Genomic DNA, 22322 nt, shown 5'->3' on the forward strand with positions numbered 1-22322 from the left:
CACAGCTCGGATAAACTAAATTACCCACACCTAATTTTTGCCAAGACCATAAAACTTGTAAACAGATTCCTCCTTGATCGTGTATAATTGATTTTGACAAACAGCTAGGACAACGAATATTTATTTCAAATCAAAACTCAGCTCCTGTATAAATATATCTAAAAGTGAGTTGCATAGGTGCGAAATAAAGATGGACGTATCAATTATTTCTTGTGTGCTCCTCTCCCGAAAACACTCATAGAATAGGACATCGAAAACTGCCGTGAAAGTTTAGAATCTTTGACCTGAGACAAAGGATTGTTTTCTTTGACAAGCAGCAGCTATCTACTTTGTCCAGATCAAAATGTACACTAAAATCAAATGACGTCCTAAAGCTGTGTCGACATAAATCATAGAAGTAGACATTAGTTTCTCACTAAGAGCTTGCATAGTGTACCACAACAAAAGACTGATCAAAAATAGGCAGTTTACGACTGCATGTGGCTACTAATTTAGCGCAATTTTTATACCATTGAAAATAGGTAGTATACTGCTGCTAGAGGTTGTTGCTTCGCCTCCTACGAGGCGGCAGCAGCCACAAAAATTGTCTTAAAATTGAAAATTCGATTTAATACCAAGACCAGCTCTATTCTAGTGTATTCAAATCTGATTCCATAATATCATTTCTTTTTATAAAAAATATATATGTATTCTCCGAAACCTTTTACTAAATAATGTGTGGTGCACTTCTCGAGGACGGTTCCCTGTTACGTGAAACTCCACAAAGTAAGTTCCTTGAGGACCTCAAAAGCATTAACATGTAGAATTACTACATAACAAAAACTCAGCGAGAGGAACCTTTTGCCTCTTTTTAAAGAAAAATTTAGTTTTGCTGGAAGTCTCCTTCTACGAAACGAGTGAAAAAAAAATTTAATAACTTGATAATATTTTCTTGACTTTCTCCGTTTAAGTAAATTGCCTCATTCTATCAGAATGGAACATCAATACCAAAATAATTCATTTAAACAAAGTAATATTAGGATTAACTAGCTCACAGGCTGCTAAAAAATATTCCTTTCTTTGAGAAAGCTGCACAAACGGCAAACAAAGGGAAAAAAGTTTAAAAATTGTTGAACCCTGAACCCGTAAGAGCGACAATCATTTCATTTCTCCTTACAATATCTCAACTGTATCAATAAGGAAATGATTACCATCTTAAAATGTTCTTGATCGTTTAAAAAAATATTCCTTTCTTTGAGAAAGCTGCACAAACGGCAAACAAAGGGAAAAAAGTTTAAAAATTGTTGAACCCTGAACCCGTAAGAGCGACAATCATTTCATTTCTCCTTACAATATCTCAACTGAATCAATAAGGAAATGATTACCATCTTAAAATGTTCTTGATCGTTTAAAGTATTCTCCTTGTCATTCGCAAAGAAAACGTAGAGAGAACAGTGGAGAATAAGTAGGCCGATGTTATCGTGATACCGCTACTGGTATTCTGCGCTCTCACAGTGCATTATTTACTTGCATTGCTTGCTCACTGATGAAGAAATCTTCTGTTGATACGAATTCTCTTTCTTTTTCATATCCCTCCTTTTGTTTCTGTTGTTGTTGTTGTTTTTTTTTTTTTTGGCACGATAAATTAAGGCCTTCGATTACTTCCAAAACATTTGAAATTATTTTCATGAGTATCGATACACGTTTGCGTCTTATTCTGTACTTTGCTTATCACACAGTCATCCATCGTACTTTAAGGGGAAAAAAAAGCGGATATTAAATCGAGCCTTAACGATGAAGTATTACAAAAACAACATATGAAGTGTTTTCTATCCACTATTTCTTTTCATTAATGACGAAATGTTACTCTATTCTATTAAAATTTTCTCCATGATGTACAGCTACATTTAAATACAAGGTCATCTATAAAAACAAGAACAAGTGAATAGTGTGCTCCTCTGTTTATAATGCGATTTTCAGCCTACAGATTCTGAATCCTTCAAGTCGCTCCAGTTTCACATACGCGTTTACCATTTTGTTCCGCATTTTCTGAAACAAAAAGAGATAATGAATTTTTTAACATTAAAATAAATGGTCGAGTCTTAAGAGTCGTTCCTTTCAGTTTATTGACTCACACGCTTTCACAGAACATTCTAAACTGGAGCACATTTAGTACAACTTTTGCACCTTTCTCAGCTGCAGCTTTTTGTCTCTGTAGAATCCTTTTCAGCTCTGCCGTAGCCTCGTCCTTTGGTCTTTCGTCAAGAATGTCTCCCGCAGAATGGCTGCGTGGTTTCCTCAATACCACCTTCTTTAGTTCACTGTTGTTATTTCCGGTGTCTCCTGAGCTCGATGTCCCCTTGGAAGTCTCTACAATAGCGCTCGGCTTACGTAGTTTAATATTCACCCATTCAACTGGTGCATTGTCAGCGCCAGGAGAAGTTATTCCTGGGCCAACATCAACGCTTGGATTTCTCTTTAACGTTTTCTGCAAAAGTAAAGGCAGTTCATTTCTTAAATATTCTCTAAGCTCATATTGGACTCGATGATATCCTGACCGAAAAAGACCGGTTTTCTTTTGAGTGTCGTTAAACTAAAACCAAAGTACTGCACAACGACCAATCAGAAGAAAGGAAACTAAGTTAATGAACCGATGAGATATCAAACTGAAACCAAGTAAACTGCCTAACGTGCGGGAAACTGCGGGCAACCAAGTCGAGATTGGTTTTAGTTTTGCATCTGATTGGTCGAGAAAGTGGCGCCAGTTTTCTGAACCAATCACAGGGCAAGGTAAAGCAAAAGCATGACAAACCCGAATTACTTTCAACATTCAACTGAAAATTGACTTATGCGTCTTACTCACCCGTAAACAAAGGTTTAATTACTTTTACACTGTCCTCCTTGGAATTTTGAAGTACATCTTCGGGGTCACTTTTAAAACACATCGGAAAAAACACGACCGTCTAGATCTGTTATTTTTGTTCTTCGCTCCTGGTGCTGAGCTGAGAGTCTTCCTTTTGTTTGTTTGCTTGTTTGTTTTCTTTGTTTTTATTTTCACTTTATGTCCCCGCTGATTGAGCTTGAACAAAAACTCTCTTTATAACTGTATCTGACTGTCAAATTGAAATGGCGCAAACTTTGCGTTATGTCTGCGAAACAGATGTACATTGTGTCGTGCTTCAATATCTATCGTTTATTTTCATGCAACTGTAAGAATGCCTTTCGGTGATAGAAAAATTATAGATAAAGCAATTCATTAGCCTACCAGTAGATTTCCTAAATCTGACATAGCATCCGTGTCATCACTCTCGCTGCTGCCACTGGAAGGCTAAAACAAACAGTTAGCTACAAACTGAACATCAAGAAGACAGATCCGCCTTACCAGTACAGAGGCATATGAAACATTAAAAATAATAGTGCTGCTTATTGCGCCTAGAAAGTGATTCCACGTCGTAGAACATTTGTTTAGACCTGACAAATTTCCTTAAAAGAAAAACATGAAAATTACGCTGTGATGCTTGTGTACTGTTTGCTGTAGTTCTCGTGACCAAAGAAAGTTTAAGACTTACAATTCTGACGGGTTTCAGCTGTATGTTGCCACTCTTGATTCTCTGCATCATTTCAGACATGGCAACAGCCATTGGATCCTTAGGAGCTAGAAAACAAAATTTCATCATAATTCATGTTAGTGACATAAGTTATTCTCTCTGCTCCTGCTAACCACCTGACACACCAACCAATAAGCCGACTGACCGACTCACCAACTAAAAGATCAACTGACTGTCTGACCGACTAGACAACTGACCTTCCAACCAACAGACAAACTAACCAACCAGTTGACCGACCAACCAATAGACTGACCGTTCCACACCGTTCCACTGACTCAATAAACTTACCAACCGACCGACCAACCAGTTAACTGAGTCACCAATCGACTTACAATTGATACAATTGATACAATTGATACAATTGATACAATTGATACAATTGATACAATGACCAACCAACCAACTAACCAACCAACTAAATGAGTAATTTACCAACTCACTGACCGATCAAATAGCTGACGAACCGACCAACCGATCAACCAAATTACCAGCCAACCACCTGAGCGAGCAAGCGAGCAACCACCTAAGTGAATACCTGGCTCACCAACCAACCAAACACCCAGCTGATTGACCAACCTACCAACAAACCGGCCAACCAACATCCGAGGGCCAGTTGTTCAAAGGGAAGATACAGCTATCCAACGGATAAAGCGCTATCCAGTGGATTAGAGTGGATAAAATGTGCTGCGCTATCCAAAGGATAAAGATTTATCCAGAGGATAGCATTGTCCAACCCTCGAACAACTGGGGGAGGGTGACTAAGCTTTAGACTGGTTGTAGGTACTGAGAACAAGTGAAAACAATTTTCCTTGCTAATTCTTACCTTTGTTCCGTTTTAAGGAAGACTTCTTTTTTGCTCCGACAATGTTCATGAACTTCCTAAATTCCAAAAAGTAAGTAGCTATGGAACATTCACTGACAGTGCTTTAATTGTTGAATTGTTATTGCTTGTAGCATTACTGCATTCAACTCCCCTGTTCTTAAGCGAATTAGAAAGCTAATTAATAATGAAACCAAATTCCAACGAATCGGGATTGTTCGCGGCAAGACAATTAAGTGAACTTAAAGTGCACACCAAACCATTTCAGCTCCTCCTCCCACAGTGTTGACCATAGAAACCCTTCCAACAGGAAAATGTTGGGCATTCAAAGTCCTCCGAAAAAAGGCGGGTAGCTTGGTTATCAAAGTAGCTAATTAACTGCTACCTAAGGTGATTTTAGACAAGTTAGGATACTTAAGGTGGCTAGGTGAACCAAACATGGATATATGCTTCAAACCACATCAATCCCTAATAAAATACGTATGTCGCAAAACATTTCATTTCAACTCACTTGATAAGTTGTGTGGGAGGAGGGGGAGGAGGTGGTGGGGGTGGTGGTGGGGGTGGGGCTGCCGCTGGAGGTGATGAGGAAAGGGCAGCGGCAGTGGCCTGTTTCTTTGCTTCCTCTAAACTCTTCTCCAGTTCAGACACTAACAAAACAAAATATCCCAAAGTGAGAGAGTGAAGCTAATTGACCTTTTTTGAACACAAAGGAAGATAATGCTTTTTTCACAGCAGAGATGAAATTACTAAATTTGTGTTTAAGCACCCTAAATTGATCCATCAGTTCTCTATAAAATTCACTGAATAAAAACATGAAGGTTGAAGGCTCAAATTCAATACTAGCCTTGACATACAATTCAAAGATAAGAGAAGTAAACACAATTATGTTACTAAGTTATAAAATAATTACTCAAAGTTGTGTGAATGAAAGGTGGTGAGATCCGAAACGACGATAAACATGTTAGATACCTTGACACATCCAAGAAAGATCCTAACTTGTGCGTGAAAAACGTAAGCGAGTCTATTCCTATTCTTTTTGCAGTCTTGAGACTCAACCGCTGCGAGCGCCATGCTGTAAATTATTTGCTTTTCATGCTCCGTCGCTAACTTGGAGAAGCTTCAGTTAAACTAACTCAAAATAAAGCTTTGAAATCATCACCTTTCTGATTTGCCTCGGTTACTTTCTTCTCGGTGTCTGCCAGTTGTTGTTCCAAGGACTCGATATGCTCCTCGGCCACCTGAAGTTTTTCTTCAGTAACTGTTAGCAATACAACAACAGCAGCATCATCACATGGCCTGAAGGAGACACTGGTGGCGAGACTAAAGCGCATGTTTTAATGTCCGATCTATACATTTAGACCATTTATTACTTACAGGCCATTCCAAACCACAGCGAAACATTCCTTAAAAAGAACTGAACGTCGTCGCGTTCAATAACTTTACAAATAAAGTCACCTCTACCACTCTTTACCTCACCAAAAGAGTAAGAAATCATGGTATTCACCAACGCCTTCAACAAATAGATTTTCTGGAATTTTCATCTAATTTTCTTTTCCGGAATTACCGTCTCACATACCATTGATATATTCTTCATCCTTAGAAGTCTTCATGTCCTCAAGAAGATCCTTTATCTGCAAAAGTCGGATTCAGCGACCATTATGAGCAACTATTGGTATATCAGTTACAAGCCCTGACAAGAAATGATGAAATAAAAATATTTCCTCACCTTCTCCTCCGCTTCAGCTCTTTCTTCAGCAAGTTTTTTGTTTAGTGTACTGATCTCCTCAAGAGCTTTCTTCAGTTGTTCATCTTTGCTAGTTGTTTCAGATATGTACTTCCTTTGCTGATCCAAAACATCTTTTTCTCTTAACACCTAACGAAGTTTGAAAAAAATGATAATAATTTAAATCTGACTTTTACATTGTAACTACTGTTTGACAGGGTGCACCAATATGAGGAAGTAAAATCTTCTATATACGTATCCTAAATACATGCACTCCTACTGGAAGAGAGACTTTTGTTGTCTTAATATCTCAAACCTACAGACTGATACTAGAAGATGACGAAAATGCATTTATATAGCGCATTATACGCTCTAATGCGCTTTACAACACTTTGCGGGGAACTTTGACCAGACTGCACTGTATAGTCTACAATTTTTCAAAGGGAATTTTGCAGGTGCCCTCAATTGTGGAAGGCCAGACCACCAGACCGGGAGCTACGTTATTTACTCTTTGCGAAAAGCGCGTGGGGTCTTTTTAACGTCCCCTGCTAACCAATAGAGAGAGAGGATGAAAGAGACGAGGCCTACGGTTTATCGTCCTTATCCGAGAAGACTGGAACGTCTACAAATGTTCAGATGTCATGAAAAAAGGAAAAACAGTCTCCTCAAACCCTTAGTGCTGGTACAGTCTGGGTAATTTAAACAGTATGAGCTAGCAAGACACAGTTTCATGTTTAAACAGGTTACCCGAGGGGGAGGGGTACCTCCTAATGGGATTGTGCCACTGGATGGGCCATTTTCGATAGAGTTACACTGCACTGAATGGGCTCTCACATTTTAACGATTTTGGTTTAAGAAATTTCTGGTAAGTAGGAATTTAAAGTTGGGAAAAGTCGCGTTTTAAAGTTGTTACTGCTTTACCAAAAGTGACTAAGGTGGCGTCTACAATTGGCCAAAGAATAGGTTATAATGGAGCAGGGGTTCTGAAAGGCCAGGGGCACAAACCCAGCAAAAAATTGCCCCACGGGCAATTTACCAACCTCAGCAGCATACTTTTCAGCTTCAACACGACACTGTGTTTCAAGAGCGTATCTTTGTTGCAATGTGTTGTATTCCTCAAGGGCCAATACAGAAACTGAAACATGAATAAGTAAGCTTGCTGGCGATTTATTTCAGTTTGAAGTCATCAAATTTTTGGTTGTATTTCTTTCAAATCTTGTAGCTGAAGACTAACGGTTGCCACTTCATTGAAATTAGTTTCCCATTTTCTTTGTATTTACACTTTAAATGGAAGGTTACTATGATCATAACTATGATGAGCTTGGTTCTTCAGGGTTAGCTTCAATTTGAATTATTAGAAAATATCTACATAACCAACAAGGCAAAAAGGTCTAACAATGAAAAAAGAAGCCTGTTTTATGCAAAAAGCTGATCCAAGAAGGATAACTTGTAACAAAAAATTTTGGGCATCCAGACTGTAATACTAGATTATTGATTACGTCTGTTTTCTTTCCCTTTCACCACTCTTTTTGGAAAAAAAAACTGACTTTAGTGGGATGGGAACTTGCTTGAAAACCTCACAGTTCCTCTGGGCTCTAGTAATAATAAAACGCTGCTTTTAAAAAATTGCTTGTGAATCATAAATAAAATTCTTATTATTCCATCCCAATACCTCTTTTTCTGAGCCATAAAATATTTGCCACTGTTGTTGTTCAAATTACTGGTACTGTACTGTTACTTCTGCCAGTTATTTTACTTCGCCACAACTTGAAGTTGAAGTACAAACAGCCCGCTGCCTCTTTTCCTTTCATTCCTTTTATCTTATACCTGTCAAGCCCCAAAACAGCTGAAGAAAAAGGGACTCACCTCTGTTCAGTTGCTTGTACTGTTTTTCATTGGACATCAATCTCCTCTTTGTAGCCTCATGGGACTGCCTTTCATTGTTTAACTAAAAAGGTAAATTGTCAATGTTAATATACAAAAGCATGGCAGAGGCACACCAGAGATGGTACCTTGACTAATGGTTTGCAAAGCCAAAATTTTAGTAATGAATTATTGACTGTCTCATGATGTAGTCACTTTGATTTGGTATACAATATTTTCACTGCATACTTCAAGTTGTCCTAAGGCTTCCTAGCATTTTTCACTCAACGAATCATGCTCCACTGTGATAGGCTAGTTCTCAACAGTAATGAAATGACTGCATTATCATGCTAATACTTCATTACTAGACATGTGTAATCATCGCAATGAATGACCTCAAGTAACAAGCAGGTACTATAATTAGTTTGTAAACTTAAGTAATGTAAAGCTTTTTCTTTTCTTTGAAGTTATTTACTTCCTACAATTGGCATCAAAATTAGTTGACACATCATGTTTGAAGAGTTCTATTTAAGCAAAGAGTAACATTCCTGTTTCTACCACACTATAAATCATTAACAGCCCCATCTTCCATTGAAAATCTGCTAAAAATTCCTGAAATAAAGATACAACATAGTTTTTCGGGGGAGGGGGTAAACAGGTTAACTAAACAAGGGAAAAATGGATAAAATTGAAGTAACAGAGTTTGAAAAGATCAATGTGTCAATAATTTTGTTGCTGATTGTAGATAAAAAAATTGATCACAAAGTTTCTCACCTCATTTTGTGAGGCAGTCAGTTCTGCTTGGGTACTTCTCACCTCTTTTCTTAAGGTCTCCACCATCAGCTGCAGTTCTAACAAAAGAATAAAATTGGAATATTTTAATATGTTATCCCTCATTGAAGTTCCACAGATTCCACAATTTAAATTATAACATAACCAAAGTAAAGCGCACGCTCTGATTGGTCAATTTAGCGTCCCCCATTTGCCCATGGGTGTACACTGCTGACGTGAGCAAATGCAAAGACTATTTTTAAACGCGCGCGCTTGTTTTTTCTGGTCGCGTAAGATTTGTTAAATAAAAGGGAACTCTTTACCTACAATGTATCAATGTTATGTTATAAAACAAATGGTAAACACCACAGCGTACACTATTGAGTTATGGATGCACTTGGGAGGTTTGCTAAGCACTCAAGAAGCTATTGCCTCGAGCGACTCTTACGCTTCTTTCATGCTTAGCAACCTCCCGCGTGCATCCATAACTCAATAGTGTACGCTGTGGTGTTTACCATTTGTTAATTGTTGCTGAGAAAGAGCTGATGAATAACTTGAGTCACATGAGTTTAAACTTTTGAAATAATTAATTAAATGTACATGAAAAAATGCACGCTTATGGGCTGCACAATGCCAAAATTGCTACCTCTTTCTTATATGCACCACTACCTCACCCCCCGTTAGTTAAAGAGTTTCAGAGTAGAGTCAAACAATGTATGCATTACAATTTGTATCATTCATACAAAAAAAATAGTGTTAGTAGTTTTATAACCTGGCTTTAAATAAAATAAAAATTAATGTCAAATGGAAATGAATCATCTGTACCAGTTATTATTTCCAGGAAAAATATCAAGCACCTTTTAAGAACAAGATCAGGCTGATAACTCACTTAGGCAACTCTTATATATATGAAACACATCTGCCTGGAATAGAAAATAATCAAGGTTCTTTTGTGCAGATGAATACTGTCAGCATCTTATTAACTTCCTGGGTATTGACAGGCTTATTAATATACCTTTTACTTCTTCTTGGAAAACTGCATTGTCACTCAAAGGTTGATCATCACTTGAAATTGAAGAGAGCTCCTCCTGCTATGGAAGGATTTCATAGGAAAAAGAATTTTTTAATCACTCAATAATATTATGGGTTGATTGATGTATTGATCAGATTAAGTATCTCTGCACTAACAGTGGAACCCCAGCCTACAAAATTACCAGTAACACGTTCAAATTTGTAAGTTTTTCAACACCACAGCCAGGTTGGTTATTCTTCCTTGTCATCTGTGTACTTTTTCTTACACATAAAAACCATGTGACAAACCAAGTTATTTGTTGGCTTTCCAGTGTAGAGCTTATTTTTCAATTTAAAAATAATTGGGCTAGTGAAACATTCATAATTGAAATTATTTTGCCGAGACTATTTACACCCTACAATATTTTCACCAATCTCCAAGCATAAATAGCAGTTATCACAGGTTTTATCCCCCATGCACCCCAATCAAAGGACATCCTATTGTGCCTATGAAACATATCTGTCTGGGCAATATGATAACTGCAAATTGAACTGCAGCATCACAAAGATATCAACCAACAATAGGCTCATGTTGCAGCTTGGAAAAAAATTCTGGTAAGACTTTTCATAATTTCAAGACATTGTGGTTTTTTTCCTTATGTCTGTACAGGCCCCACTAAAAAAAAATTTCTTTCTTTCAATATACAACAAATGAACATTTCTTGCAGAATTTGAAACCATGATTTTCTTAATTAAAATGACAACAAATGGTCTCTGAGGTTTAAAGGTTTTTCCTCAGAAGTTTCAACTTAAAATGACACAGATACAGCTGTATACGCCATATCACAGCACTCTGTAAACCCTTCTAAGTTTTTTTCCAAAACAGTCCTCTTCCCCTCTAATGATAGGTTAGTTTTTTTAATGATGTAAATGAGCTTTGTCATTATGATTATTGACAAGGAAAAACAACCAGTCATGAACAGTTGTGACATAGGTTGACTATGTTAAATATCAATAGTTTTTGTCAATAATCCACTTACAGGGTTCACCTCTCCAGCAACTTGAGAGAGGAGTAGTTGGCTCTGACGCTTGAGTTTTTTATTTTCCTGAACCATCTGTGATATCAAGTTGTACAGTTCATTAACTACTGGCTCTTATCATCATGGTCTTACAGGACTTATGGATCCCTAGAAAGCATTCAGAAAGATGTTTTGGGTGCGAGAGAATTTCTCCATCCAATATCAGATTACAATTTCAAACAAACAGGTGATGAGAGCAAAAAAAATATATCAAATTGAATAAGGGGATTGATATTTTTAGGGGATTGATTGATCCTATACCAAATTCTCGTCAGCAAAATCATAGGAATTTTATGGCAGACAGTAAGGAGAATTAGATCTTGGGAGTAAAAGGGTTAAAGTTCATAGTAAGTAAGGTTTAAAGAATTGAAATTGAAAATTCCAGGGAGTGAGCCTTGGCTGGAGCCCTCGTATTGTGCTTACCAGTGGTGGGCATAAATGATTACAGGCTGGTAAGTCAAACAAGGAAAACCACTAAATTGTGTGGGTCAGTTACAATCACTGTGTGCACATTTTATTCTAATTATTACATTAGGAAAAAATAAATAAAAAGACAAACTGGAGAAAGTAAAACAAAATCAGTCAAAATCACTCTGGCAGCTAATTTTGCAAAAAGAAAACTTTAAGGTTTATCTTGCTTGAAAAATTTTAAAAGTTAAACAAATGTCATCAGTGTCTTACATTTGTGGCAAACTCCTCAGCCTTGTTTCTACAGTTCTGTTCCACTTCATATTTGCCATGCAAGTTCTCATACTCAGTCAAGGCAAGATTAGAAACTATTCAGCAAAAAAAGGCAAAAAGAAATAACTAAGAAAACAACTAAAAGAGTTATTAAATTGATACTTGATTGTGTTTGACACATTTTAACCTTCTCCCAGAAGTGATTACTATGTAAGTTCACCCTACAATATCCATACATTACCCAGCAAATGGGTAATGAGAATTCTCAAACTTATCTTGATCTAAAACCAAATTCTTGTGGTTAACTTATATGAAAATGTGTGACAGCTAGTAGGGAGAATTAAAAATCAGATCTTGGGAGTTAAAAGATTAATAAAATTTTGCTACATGTTTCTACACATCTGGTTACTCACAATAGAAAACTGAGAAGTTAAAAGATAGTAACAAAGACATTGGGTAATCAATACCAAGATTCGTTAACTAACATAACAACATAGTTTCAATTTTTCAAAAATATTATCGTGCAACTAACCCCTTTGTTGTTGGTGGTGTTGTTTTTTTTTTTAATCTACAACATTACCAAGCATCTGGAAGCTGGGGTTAGCCACTGCCATATGTTACAGAAGTTGTGGATTTAGTGTACATAACAAAACATGTAACTACAAAGTAACTTCTAGCAAGAACACTTTGTCATTCTATCATCATTTGTAAAGAGGTGATGAGGTCTATTGACTATTTCCTTGTAAGCTTCAATCTACACCCATGACATCATAAAGACACTTGAAGAGAGCAGGACCCATGCCATTGATTCACCCTGTTGATAGGTATAGCTTAGGAGCTGCAAAATTTTAAGGCTTTGTGAAACTAACAAAATACCGAAAAAAACACTACCAGAATAATAGTTTTTGGAAGAGGTATCACAGAAACACTTGAGATATTCTACCATCAAAACAAAAATACTTATTCTGGGATTAGTTGCACTTTATTCCAGGGTTAGTGCAGCACTTTGACATTCACAGACTAATTATATACACTCATTTTGAATTCCCACAACAAAAATGCACCTCCTGTGCTAGTTTATCCTGTTTTAAAAAAATAATATTTTGTTTGCCGTAACCACAACATCAACTGACAAGATCATTGTTGATGCAATATCATTGCAGTATTTCAAGTCCTTAGTTACTGTTGAAAGACCTTAAGAATCGTCTGAAACAAAAACCTTTGACACGAGAAATTCCACTGCTGTTAAGTAAGTTTATTTTAAAAAGACAAAATATATGTAGTCAGAGATAAATCCAATTAAGGATATCTCATGATTTCTTGTTCTTCCGCTTTGAGATATTTAAACCACGTCAAAGAAATAAGAAGTAATTGGAATTTAATTTTAATATGAAGACATACAGTATAGCTCTTTTTAACTAATTGCATAGAAAGACGGGAACACGAACTAAAAAAGAGTGAAATATGGCAATTAAATCAAAGATGACTTTGAATAATTGGCTTGTAATTACATCCTAACTGAGTTTCGATAGAAAAGTAACGAAGAAAAAGTTTTCGAATTCATCGGCAGAGAAATAAATAACCATTAATATTTACATTAATTTTTTTTTTTGTGTAGGCTAATATATTGGTTTTAATAACGAATGAAATAACATACAAGATGGTTAATTTAGTCGAATGACAGAATTTTTAGTCAAAGTAAACTTAATAAGCATTCAGGGCGAATTCACAGATGTAACTCAAAATACAAAATAATGTAAATGAACAGAGCAAATAACAACATCGTACTTTCATTATTTTCTGATTTCGCTTACGGATAAATTTAAAGTACCTCGCTCAAGTCAACAAAATATCCTACTATTCCCGATCAAAAGGACACAAAGTCACTACACAGCTGTATCTTTTATAATGATTATTTTCTTTCAGCATTTGCGCTGAGAGAAAAACAAGAGTGGCGTTGACTTCGTCTGTGATTATATCGCCTCCTGGGGTTTCTTCACGTAATTATTGATCAAGCCCGATAATACGAGGACAAAAATTGGTTATTTTCTATAAAAAGATTCCTACCTTCTTTCAGTTTCTCTAGATCCCCTTTGACTTTTAAATATTTTCCTTCTTGTTCCTTGTACTGAAATATTACGAAAAGAGGAAAATTCCTCGCAATTAATTAAAACTCGCGATGTTTTAACTTAAATTAAAATGTGGGGGTTTCGACTCTCTTTCAATTCATCACGAATCAGCTGGAGTTTGCCCAACAAGACGAAAGACAAATACCAAATAATACACCTACCTTTTCAAAGTAATCCTGACATTTTTTTTGCAACGCTTCGAATTCAACAACCGCTGAAAGGCAACAATAACTTGATGAACCACTCGAAATCTGCAGCTGAACAAATTAAATGCCGAAACAGTAGGCTTCAAATGCTTGTCCAGATGATCCCCGAGGAATTTAACAACTAACCTCTTTGAGATAACCCTTTCAAATTTCTATACTTTTTGTCTAACACCTCAAATCTCTTCCGGGTTTCCTGTAAGTCGAGCTCATTTACCCCACAACCATTGGAAGCATCCGCCATCTTCTCGTCCTCAAAAATCTTATTACTGTCACACAATGTAGAAGTTGCAGTTCTGCATATGTAAATAGATCACGTGATTTGTAACGACTTCCGTCTTACCCAACTGCAGCTGGAGCATGGAGGAAGTCGAAAAACTATACTTGATTTCCGTCTCAATATGTATCAAAAAAAAGTTTCACCTTCTGCTGTATGTAGTTACCTTATGCTGCTGAGTAGTTAGAAGAAATACCCCTGCCGAAAGAGGAATGTTTCAAGTCTAATTAAAATCATTACAATTTCCTCAAATGTGATTGGTGTATTAGTTGCTTTATTTTTCAGTAATTATTCTGTGGAGTTGTAATTGGATAGTGCAATCGGACAATTGGCTGTAATCGGACAGTTAATGCAGCCAATCATGCTAAGTCCACTCAGCTAAATCCAGCATTCACAGAACTGATCGCAATAACCATAGCAACAACCACTTATCCTAAAAAAAAAAAACAAAAAAAAAACAAAAACACACATTGTCTCTACTGGAGATATTCTCCTAACTGCTTGATTTGTTTTCTCGGAAATTGTAATGGTTATGATTAGTAAAAATTTCGTGTCGCCCGAGTTGGTCTGTAATCATACTCCTGATTGACAAATACGATTCCGGCTTCGCGCGATCGCGGTCGTCCGATTTTTTTAATCAGTTGTTTGATCACAGACAGCATTGGACTCCACTTGGTCCCATTACCATTATTATACTGTAGTATCACTCCTTGCTCAATGGCTGTGGCTGGAAAATCTTTATTCGATATACAAAATGTTCTGCATGAGACACAGGCAGCCCAAGCTCATTACTAGAAAAGCGGACGTGACTCTTACCGTGTTGCGCAACGTTTTGTATTTATAAAGGTTTGTATGGGATGTTATCGGTTTGCCTTAAAAGAGAGAAAAAAATGTCTTGTTTTGACATAAAATGGACTTACCCTAGTTCCTTGTTGTTTTCTTTGTTGATTCCTAGCGTTAGCAGTTGAACACCAACATAGCGCTAACTCGCCGAAAACGCTTCAAAATGGTCTGAGACGCTAGGAATCAACAAAGAAAACAACAAGGCAATAAGGTAAGTCCATTTTATTTCAAAACAAGACATTTTTTCCTCTTTTTTAAGGCAAACCGATAACATCCCATACAAACCTTTATAAATATAAAACATTGCGCAACACGGTAAGAGTCACGTCCGCTTTTCAAGTAATGAGCTTGGGCTGCCTGTGCCTGAGACATTTGGTATAGGAGTTGAACAACAAAGTGAACGACAGAACAACTGATCTCAATGGGACACTTTCAGCACAGAGGGACTCCAAAATGCCTTTCGAAACTTTCCTGGCTCACGAGTAGTCCACAAACAACATAAAAATTCATTGGGTATCTACACGTGTAGTCTTGAACCACAAGTGATTTCACATCCAAACCCATCCTCGGAGACCCAGGGGCTGTGAGTCGATTTCAAGTTAAAGGCAAAAGAGCCCCTGGGGACATTGTCTTACAAGACTAGTTCCAAACGGTCGCACTCGTTCTGGCATCTGATTGGTGCCAGAAAATCTTTGTGTTTTTCTGCCCAATCAGAGTGAAGTGTCCTTTGGAGTCCTTTCGTGTGTTTTAACACGCACATATACAATAAGCTCTGTTGCTCGCTATGTTTGTTTGGGCCGTGCGACGAAGCTTTGCCCGAGGTGAAAAGTTTCAGTCTCAGCACACAATGTAAGAGAAATCGATCAGATTGTCCGCGAAATCTTACCGGAAAATTATACTGAATACTTTCGCAGGTATCAGAAGAGAACGTGTTTAAAAGTTTGCGGGGTTCGTGTAAAACATAATAGTTGCAGGCATTGATATGTCGCTTTAAACGTTAGATGAGATGTAAGCCTAAATCTTTCAAGATTTTTTGTACAATTTGTTGTGACTGAAACTTTTCCAATCCCGTGAAGCTATTTCGTCGCACGGGCCACGCAGGTATGTCAAGCAACTGGCGCTTACGCTTACGTAGCTTTCTGTGCGCGCCAAATTCCAATCGTTGCTTTGTAGTAAAGTCTTTCGCAATATGGCCAAAGTTGCAGAGAACGTGAAGTACGTGGACGACCTCCAGCAAGCGCTTAAAGAAAGCTTAGCTGTGTTTCCGATTAGCTAATTAAAATCTTAACAAAAACTAATCATCGAGAACATCGTGGAAAGGAGATGTGTTTCGGACAGTTAACGAAGGGGTTTGGAAAAAGTTTAATCTTTCAGCTGCTGTGTACAGTGTTCAAATTCTTGAGCTCGAAAGGCCACGGATTCTCTTCTAGTCCCTTGGTCATTGTCATTTCACCTCATTTGTCGATTGTTGAAGACCAAGTTAAATACCTTTGATCATTGGGAATCGATGCTGCTTTCATTGGGGAAAACAAAACCAAAGACCAAGAAATATTAGATGGAAAGGGCGGGCTTCCTTTATTGTAAATGTCAGCTTAGTACAGGGTTATCTACCCACATCTAATAAACAAAAGTTTCCACGTTTAGCTTTTTTTTTTTTTTTTTTTTTTTTCAAGCGAAGATTACATTAGATTTTGGTCAGGCGTGCACAAAAAGTTGCGTAAGCGCCAGTTGATCGACATACCTGCGTGGCCCGTGCGACGAAATAGCTTCACGGGATTGGAAAAGTTTCAGTTACAGCAAATTATACAAAAAATCTTGAGAGATTTAGGCTTACATCTCATCTTACGTTTAAAGCGACATATCAATGCTTGCAACAATTATGTTTTATACGAACCTCGCAAACTTTTAAACACGTTCTCTTCTGATACCTGCGAAAGTATTCAGTATAATTTTCCGGTAAGATTTCGCGGACAATCTGATCGATTTCTCTTACATTGTGTGCTGAGACTGAAACTTTTCACCTCGGGCAAAGCTTCGTCGCACGGCCCAAACAAACATAGCGAGCAACAGAGCTTATTGTATATGTGCGTGTTAAAACACACGAAAGGACTCCAAAGGACACTTCACTCTGATTGGGCAGAAAAACACAAAGATTTTCTGGCACCAATCAGATGCCAGAACGAGTGCGACCGTTTGGAACTAGTCTTGTAAGACAATGTCCCCAGGGGCTCTTTTGCCCTTAACTTGAAATCGACTCACAGCCCCTGGGTCTCCGAGGATGATCCAAACCACAAACTATCTGTTTCTCCTTAAACTCATCTTTATTATGATTTACAGCTCTACCACTTTTCAAAGTAATGAAAGAAAATTAAATGGTAATTTCTTTTCTTCCTCTCACTCAAAACTCCAGCTTCCAGATGCTGTTGACGAGCTCGTTTGAAGATGAAAAAGAAAACTGTTTCCCATCAGAAAGCTTTTGATATGCATGTGCTAATGAAACAAAACATATTATAAAATTTTCACGTAGCAATATTGGCTACACTGCTCTCACTTGGTTTGCATTTTTTACGAACTGAAAACCTACTTTCTATTACCGAAGATTTTTCCTTCACTTTTTCTTCCACCTCGACAAGTTCCTCTTCAAAAATTTCACCGAGTATGCCGATCTTAACATTCGGATCTTCGCCACTGTCCATATTTCAGAAATTTGCAATTGTTTTTACGAGAGATTTTTTTTCGCTGACATTGTAGGGATTTGATGAGCGTAGCTTTACGTGAAAAGTCATTTCTATCATCTATAATCTTATTGACAATGACTCTCGACCAATGAGCACGCGAGAATTTCTAATAAAAGTTATTGTAAAAAAAAAAAAAAAAAATTGAAAGTGGAAGACTTCTCCGTTACCAAAACCAAACAGTGACAGTCAAAAGCTACTTTCACTGAGAGGACAAACTGAGATTCAAAACCTCCTGGTTCGGTTCCTGTATTTTCACAGCAGAAGTACTGAACAACTCTCGCTCACGATCAACTGGCTACGTCGACCCGATCGAAGAAAAGTGTAGAAGGGCGTGGTGAACAGACCTATATGCGCACTTCGAAACGACACTGAAAATACTAAAAAAAACTAAACTGAAAATACAACAACTGAAAATCAAGCGAAGAAGCGAAATTCTTGAAAACATCATTGTAAACAAATCGTTGCCTGGTTAATTTCAGATCTAGCCTGTTTTTACCTCCTTCAAATCATTTCTTCTTTTGCCACCATATGCTGTTGCTACCAGTACCAGGGCGGAGAGATCTAGAGGTTCCCAACTTCTCTCCGCCTGGTTGCTACATGTACACATATGGATACCCTTTCGCCCCCAATTAACACCTTTTTAGTGTGCACCCCATAGCAATTTTTTTGTCAAAGTAATACAAAGACAAAGTAATACAAAGTGTAACGATGTCTTGTGGATGTTTATGATTTATATAGGTAAGGTAAGGTAAAGGTAAACCTTATTTGATAAGTAGGTTGAGATTGTTTGGCAGCCGAAGGGCTGATGTGGACCTATTATACACAATCAAAATTTGACAAACACAAAAGATATTAACAAAAGAATAAAAGCTATGCACAGGGAGAAAACAATATATATACATGCAAAAAACTGAGATTTACAAGAGCCTAATTGAAATAATAATATAACACCAGAATATAAGATGCTTAAAAGTATATAAAATCATCTTTTTTTGCGGTGATCAACGTCGCTTCCTTGCTAAAAGAATACTCCGCAATGTCCCTGGTGTGTTTCTTTAATATCTGCTTATAGCAATTAAAATTTTCAGGCACTTTAACTAGTCTTTTAAGAATAAACACTAGCGAGAAAAACACACAACGTTTCGATGACTCCATGTCATCATTCTCAAGTGAGAAGAGAATAAAAATGAATAGTTAATTTATACCGTACGAAGGTGGCAAACGTAAAAAGTTTAAAATATTTAAAATATTTAAATAAATAATTGCGCGTGTTAAGTTCATAAATGTAAACTATTAAATAAATAGTTTCGCGCGTATGGAATCCGATTGTTTGTGCAAAGAGGGCTTCATCTTCTTTATGAAAAGCATTTCATGAACTAAACAGTCCAGTTTCCCGGTGCACTTTTTAAGTACGTTGAAATGCTTGGTCAGGTCGCCGATGGTTTGTAGGCCGTGGTCGTTCTTTAGATGTTTGCCGATGGCCGAATTACGGTGCTCATTAATACGTTGATGTAAATGCCGGCTGGTGTACCCGACGTACTCTGCATCACACAGATCACATTTATAATTATATACAACGCATTGTTGGCTAACTATAGGAGGTTTAGGCTCACGTACTCTGAGATCTTCACAGATTTTGCGACTCTTGAACACGGGATGAAGGGTGTGATCGATTTTGTTGCTTAGATCTGATAATTGCCTTTTCACTGCGTCAGCTGACTTTTGATCTTTAAAAGGCAAAACCACTCGGTGAACAGCATTTTCGTTGACGGATAATTGAGCTTGCACTACAGGGTTTTCCGACCTAACTGAGGTGACAAAGTGAGAGATGGTGGAATTGATGAGGTGGTCGGGATACTTGAGGTTTGTAAACATCATCTTTAGATGATCACATTCAGATTGGAAGGACTCCCATGTGGACGACAGGCGGAATGCACGATTCAACATGGTCTTAAGTAGTGATTTCTTGTACCTTTTATCGACGTGGCTCTGGTGATGAAGCAATAGGCCTGTGTTTGTTGGTTTCCGATAAACACTAGTTTCTAGTTTACAGCCTTTCTTGAGCACTTCCATACCGACAAAAGGTAACTTGTTTCCAGATGCTAGCTCCATGGTGAAGTGTATGGACGGATGGCAGTTATTTAGCGTTGATAATAAATCTTCTGCCGCTGGTACACTTGTGACAATAGCAAACGTGTCATTCACGTACCTTCTGTAAAATTCAGGGAGCTTGTTGTCTTGATCTAGTTTCTCTTCGATAGAACAGAGAAATGCGTTTTGCCATAAGTGGGCCCAATGGAGAACCCATGGCCACACCGTCGGTCTGCTCGTAAAGATTGCCATCAAATTGGAATAGTTGATTCATAGTTGCAACTTCTAGAAGTTGAACCAGTTCAGGCTTTGTAATGCTGAGGTCGTGTGTAGTATTAAACCAGTTGTCAGCGAACGCCTTCTCAGCGATGATTTCGATCGTTTCTTGAAGCGGCACATTAGTGAATAGTGACTTGACGTCATAGGATACCAGAATGTCATTCTCGTCGATGACTAGGTTTTGAATCTCATCGGCGAAGGAGAAGGTATCTGATATTGTGTAGCGATTGCTTGACAGGGGCTTCAGTTTGTCATCAAGCCACTTGGCGAGGGCATAGTTGTAAGTGCCGGTGGCAGATAGGATAGGTCTCATCGATGGACTCCCTAGGACACACAAAGAGAATCTATCGATGAGACCTATCCTATCTGCCACCGGCACTTACAACTATGCCCTCGCCAAGTGGCTTGATGACAAACTGAAGCCCCTGTCAAGCAATCGCTACACAATATCAGATACCTTCTCCTTCGCCGATGAGATTCAAAACCTAGTCATCGACGAGAATGACATTCTGGTATCCTATGACGTCAAGTCACTATTCACTAATGTGCCGCTTCAAGAAACGATCGAAATCGTCGCTGAGAAGGCGTTCGCTGACAACTGGTTTAATACTACACACGACCTCAGCATTACAAAGCCTGAACTGGTTCAACTTCTAGAAGTTGCAACTATGAATCAACTATTCCAATTTGATGGCAATCTTTACGAGCAGACCGACGGTGTGGCCATGGGTTCTCCATTGGGCCCACTTATGGCAAAACGCATTTCTCTGTTCTATCGAAGAGAAACTAGATCAAGACAACAAGCTCCCTGAATTTTACAGAAGGTACGTGAATGACACGTTTGCTATTGTCACAAGTGTACCAGCGGCAGAAGATTTATTATCAACGCTAAATAACTGCCATCCATCTACAGGCAGTTCAGAATGCTGCAGCTCGTGTTGTCACAATGAAACCGAGGCATGTTCATATATCTCCTATTTTAATTAATCTTCATTGGTTACCAGTTGAGTTTAGAATAACTTTTAAAGTCCTTTTATTGGTATACAAGGCCCTTCATGGCCTTGCACCTTCTTATATTTCTGACCTTTTGAATTTTAAAACATACTCTAGGTCATTGCGTTCTTCATGTAAAGAATATTTAGTGGTTCCAAGAAGCAGATTGAAAACATATGGAGACAGAGCTTTCTCTATTGCAGGACCTAAATTGTGGAACGATTTACCTCTAGAGATTAGGAAATGTGCTTCAGTGGCAACTTTTAAGCAATCCCTTAAAACTTTTTTATTTAAGTTAGCATATAGGTTATGAGATTCGTTTTGTTTTGAGATGTTTTTGATTTATATAGTAGATAACTTAGGCTATATTTAAATTATATTGTATATTGTAGATATTTTATATTATATATTTTTTATATTTTATTTTGTAATTAGGTAGCGCTTTGGACAATTATTGGATTTTAGCGCTATATAAATAAAATTATTATTATTATTTATCCGTCCATACACTTCACCATGGAGCTAGCATCTGGAAACAAGTTACCTTTTGTCGGTATGGAAGTGCTCAAGAAAGGCTGTAAACTAGAAACTAGTGTTTATCGGAAACCAACAAACACAGGCCTATTGCTTCATCACCAGAGCCACGTCGATAAAAGGTACAAGAAATCACTACTTAAGACCATGTTGAATCGTGCATTCCGCCTGTCGTCCACATGGGAGTCCTTCCAATCTGAATGTGATCATCTAAAGATGATGTTTACAAACCTCAAGTATCCCGACCACCTCATCAATTCCACCATCTCTCACTTTGTCACCTCAGTTAGGTCGGAAAACCCTGTAGTGCAAGCTCAATTATCCGTCAACGAAAATGCTGTTCACCGAGTGGTTTTGCCTTTTAAAGATCAAAAGTCAGCTGACGCAGTGAAAAGGCAATTATCAGATCTAAGCAACAAAATCGATCACACCCTTCATCCCGTGTTCAAGAGTCGCAAAATCTGTGAAGATCTCAGAGTACGTGAGCCTAAACCTCCTATAGTTAGCCAACAATGCGTTGTATATAATTATAAATGTGATCTGTGTGATGCAGAGTACGTCGGGTACACCAGCCGGCATTTACATCAACGTATTAATGAGCACCGTAATTCGGCCATCGGCAAACATCTAAAGAACGACCACGGCCTACAAACCATCGGCGACCTGACCAAGCATTTCAACGTACTTAAAAAGTGCA

The 22322-nt window shown here is 37.7% G+C and overlaps 1 protein-coding gene and 1 pseudogene across 2 annotated transcripts; both read right to left on the reverse strand.

The window, feature by feature from the left end:
* Positions 1-105: 105 nt before the first annotated feature.
* LOC111324420 (shootin-1) lies at positions 106-14159 on the reverse strand. 2 transcript variants are annotated; one of them, XM_022927969.2, is made up of 18 exons: positions 14000-14159; positions 13829-13881; positions 13606-13666; positions 11539-11633; positions 10819-10893; positions 9783-9855; positions 8771-8847; positions 8000-8081; positions 7174-7268; positions 6137-6283; positions 5987-6041; positions 5570-5668; positions 4919-5057; positions 4411-4466; positions 3549-3634; positions 3245-3307; positions 2167-2467; positions 106-2028 (listed from the first exon to the last, which is right to left on the reverse strand). In XM_022927969.2, exons 1-18 carry the CDS (start codon positions 14112-14114, stop codon positions 1979-1981), a joined length of 1722 nt encoding a protein of 573 aa, XP_022783704.2. In that variant the 5' UTR covers positions 14115-14159; the 3' UTR covers positions 106-1978. The 2 variants fall into 2 exon arrangements, with proteins under 2 accessions (XP_022783704.2, XP_022783702.2); XM_022927967.2 differs by having other exon boundaries at positions 9783-9858.
* A 4272-nt stretch (positions 14160-18431) lies between these two features.
* LOC148742134 (uncharacterized) lies at positions 18432-20411 on the reverse strand (annotated as a pseudogene).
* Between the last annotated feature and the right edge of the window lie 1911 nt (positions 20412-22322).

This window comes from Stylophora pistillata, chromosome 1 (assembly GCF_964205215.1).
Source record: "Stylophora pistillata chromosome 1, jaStyPist1.2, whole genome shotgun sequence".
Classification (NCBI taxonomy): Eukaryota; Metazoa; Cnidaria; class Anthozoa; order Scleractinia; family Pocilloporidae; genus Stylophora; species Stylophora pistillata.

Excerpts from the sequence above, each read along its gene's own strand:
- LOC111324420 (XM_022927967.2), bottom strand. The coding sequence starts at position 14,114 with ATGGCGGATGCTTCCAATGGTTGTGGGGTAAATGAGCTCGACTTACAG. Across the intron at positions 9,859-10,818 it reads TTGCTGGAGAGGTGAACCCT|CAGGAGGAGCTCTCTTCAAT; the intron begins GTAAGTGGATTA and ends ATCCTTCCATAG. Across the intron at positions 3,308-3,548 it reads AGCTGAAACCCGTCAGAATT|CCTTCCAGTGGCAGCAGCGA; the intron begins GTAAGTCTTAAA and ends TGTTTGTTTTAG.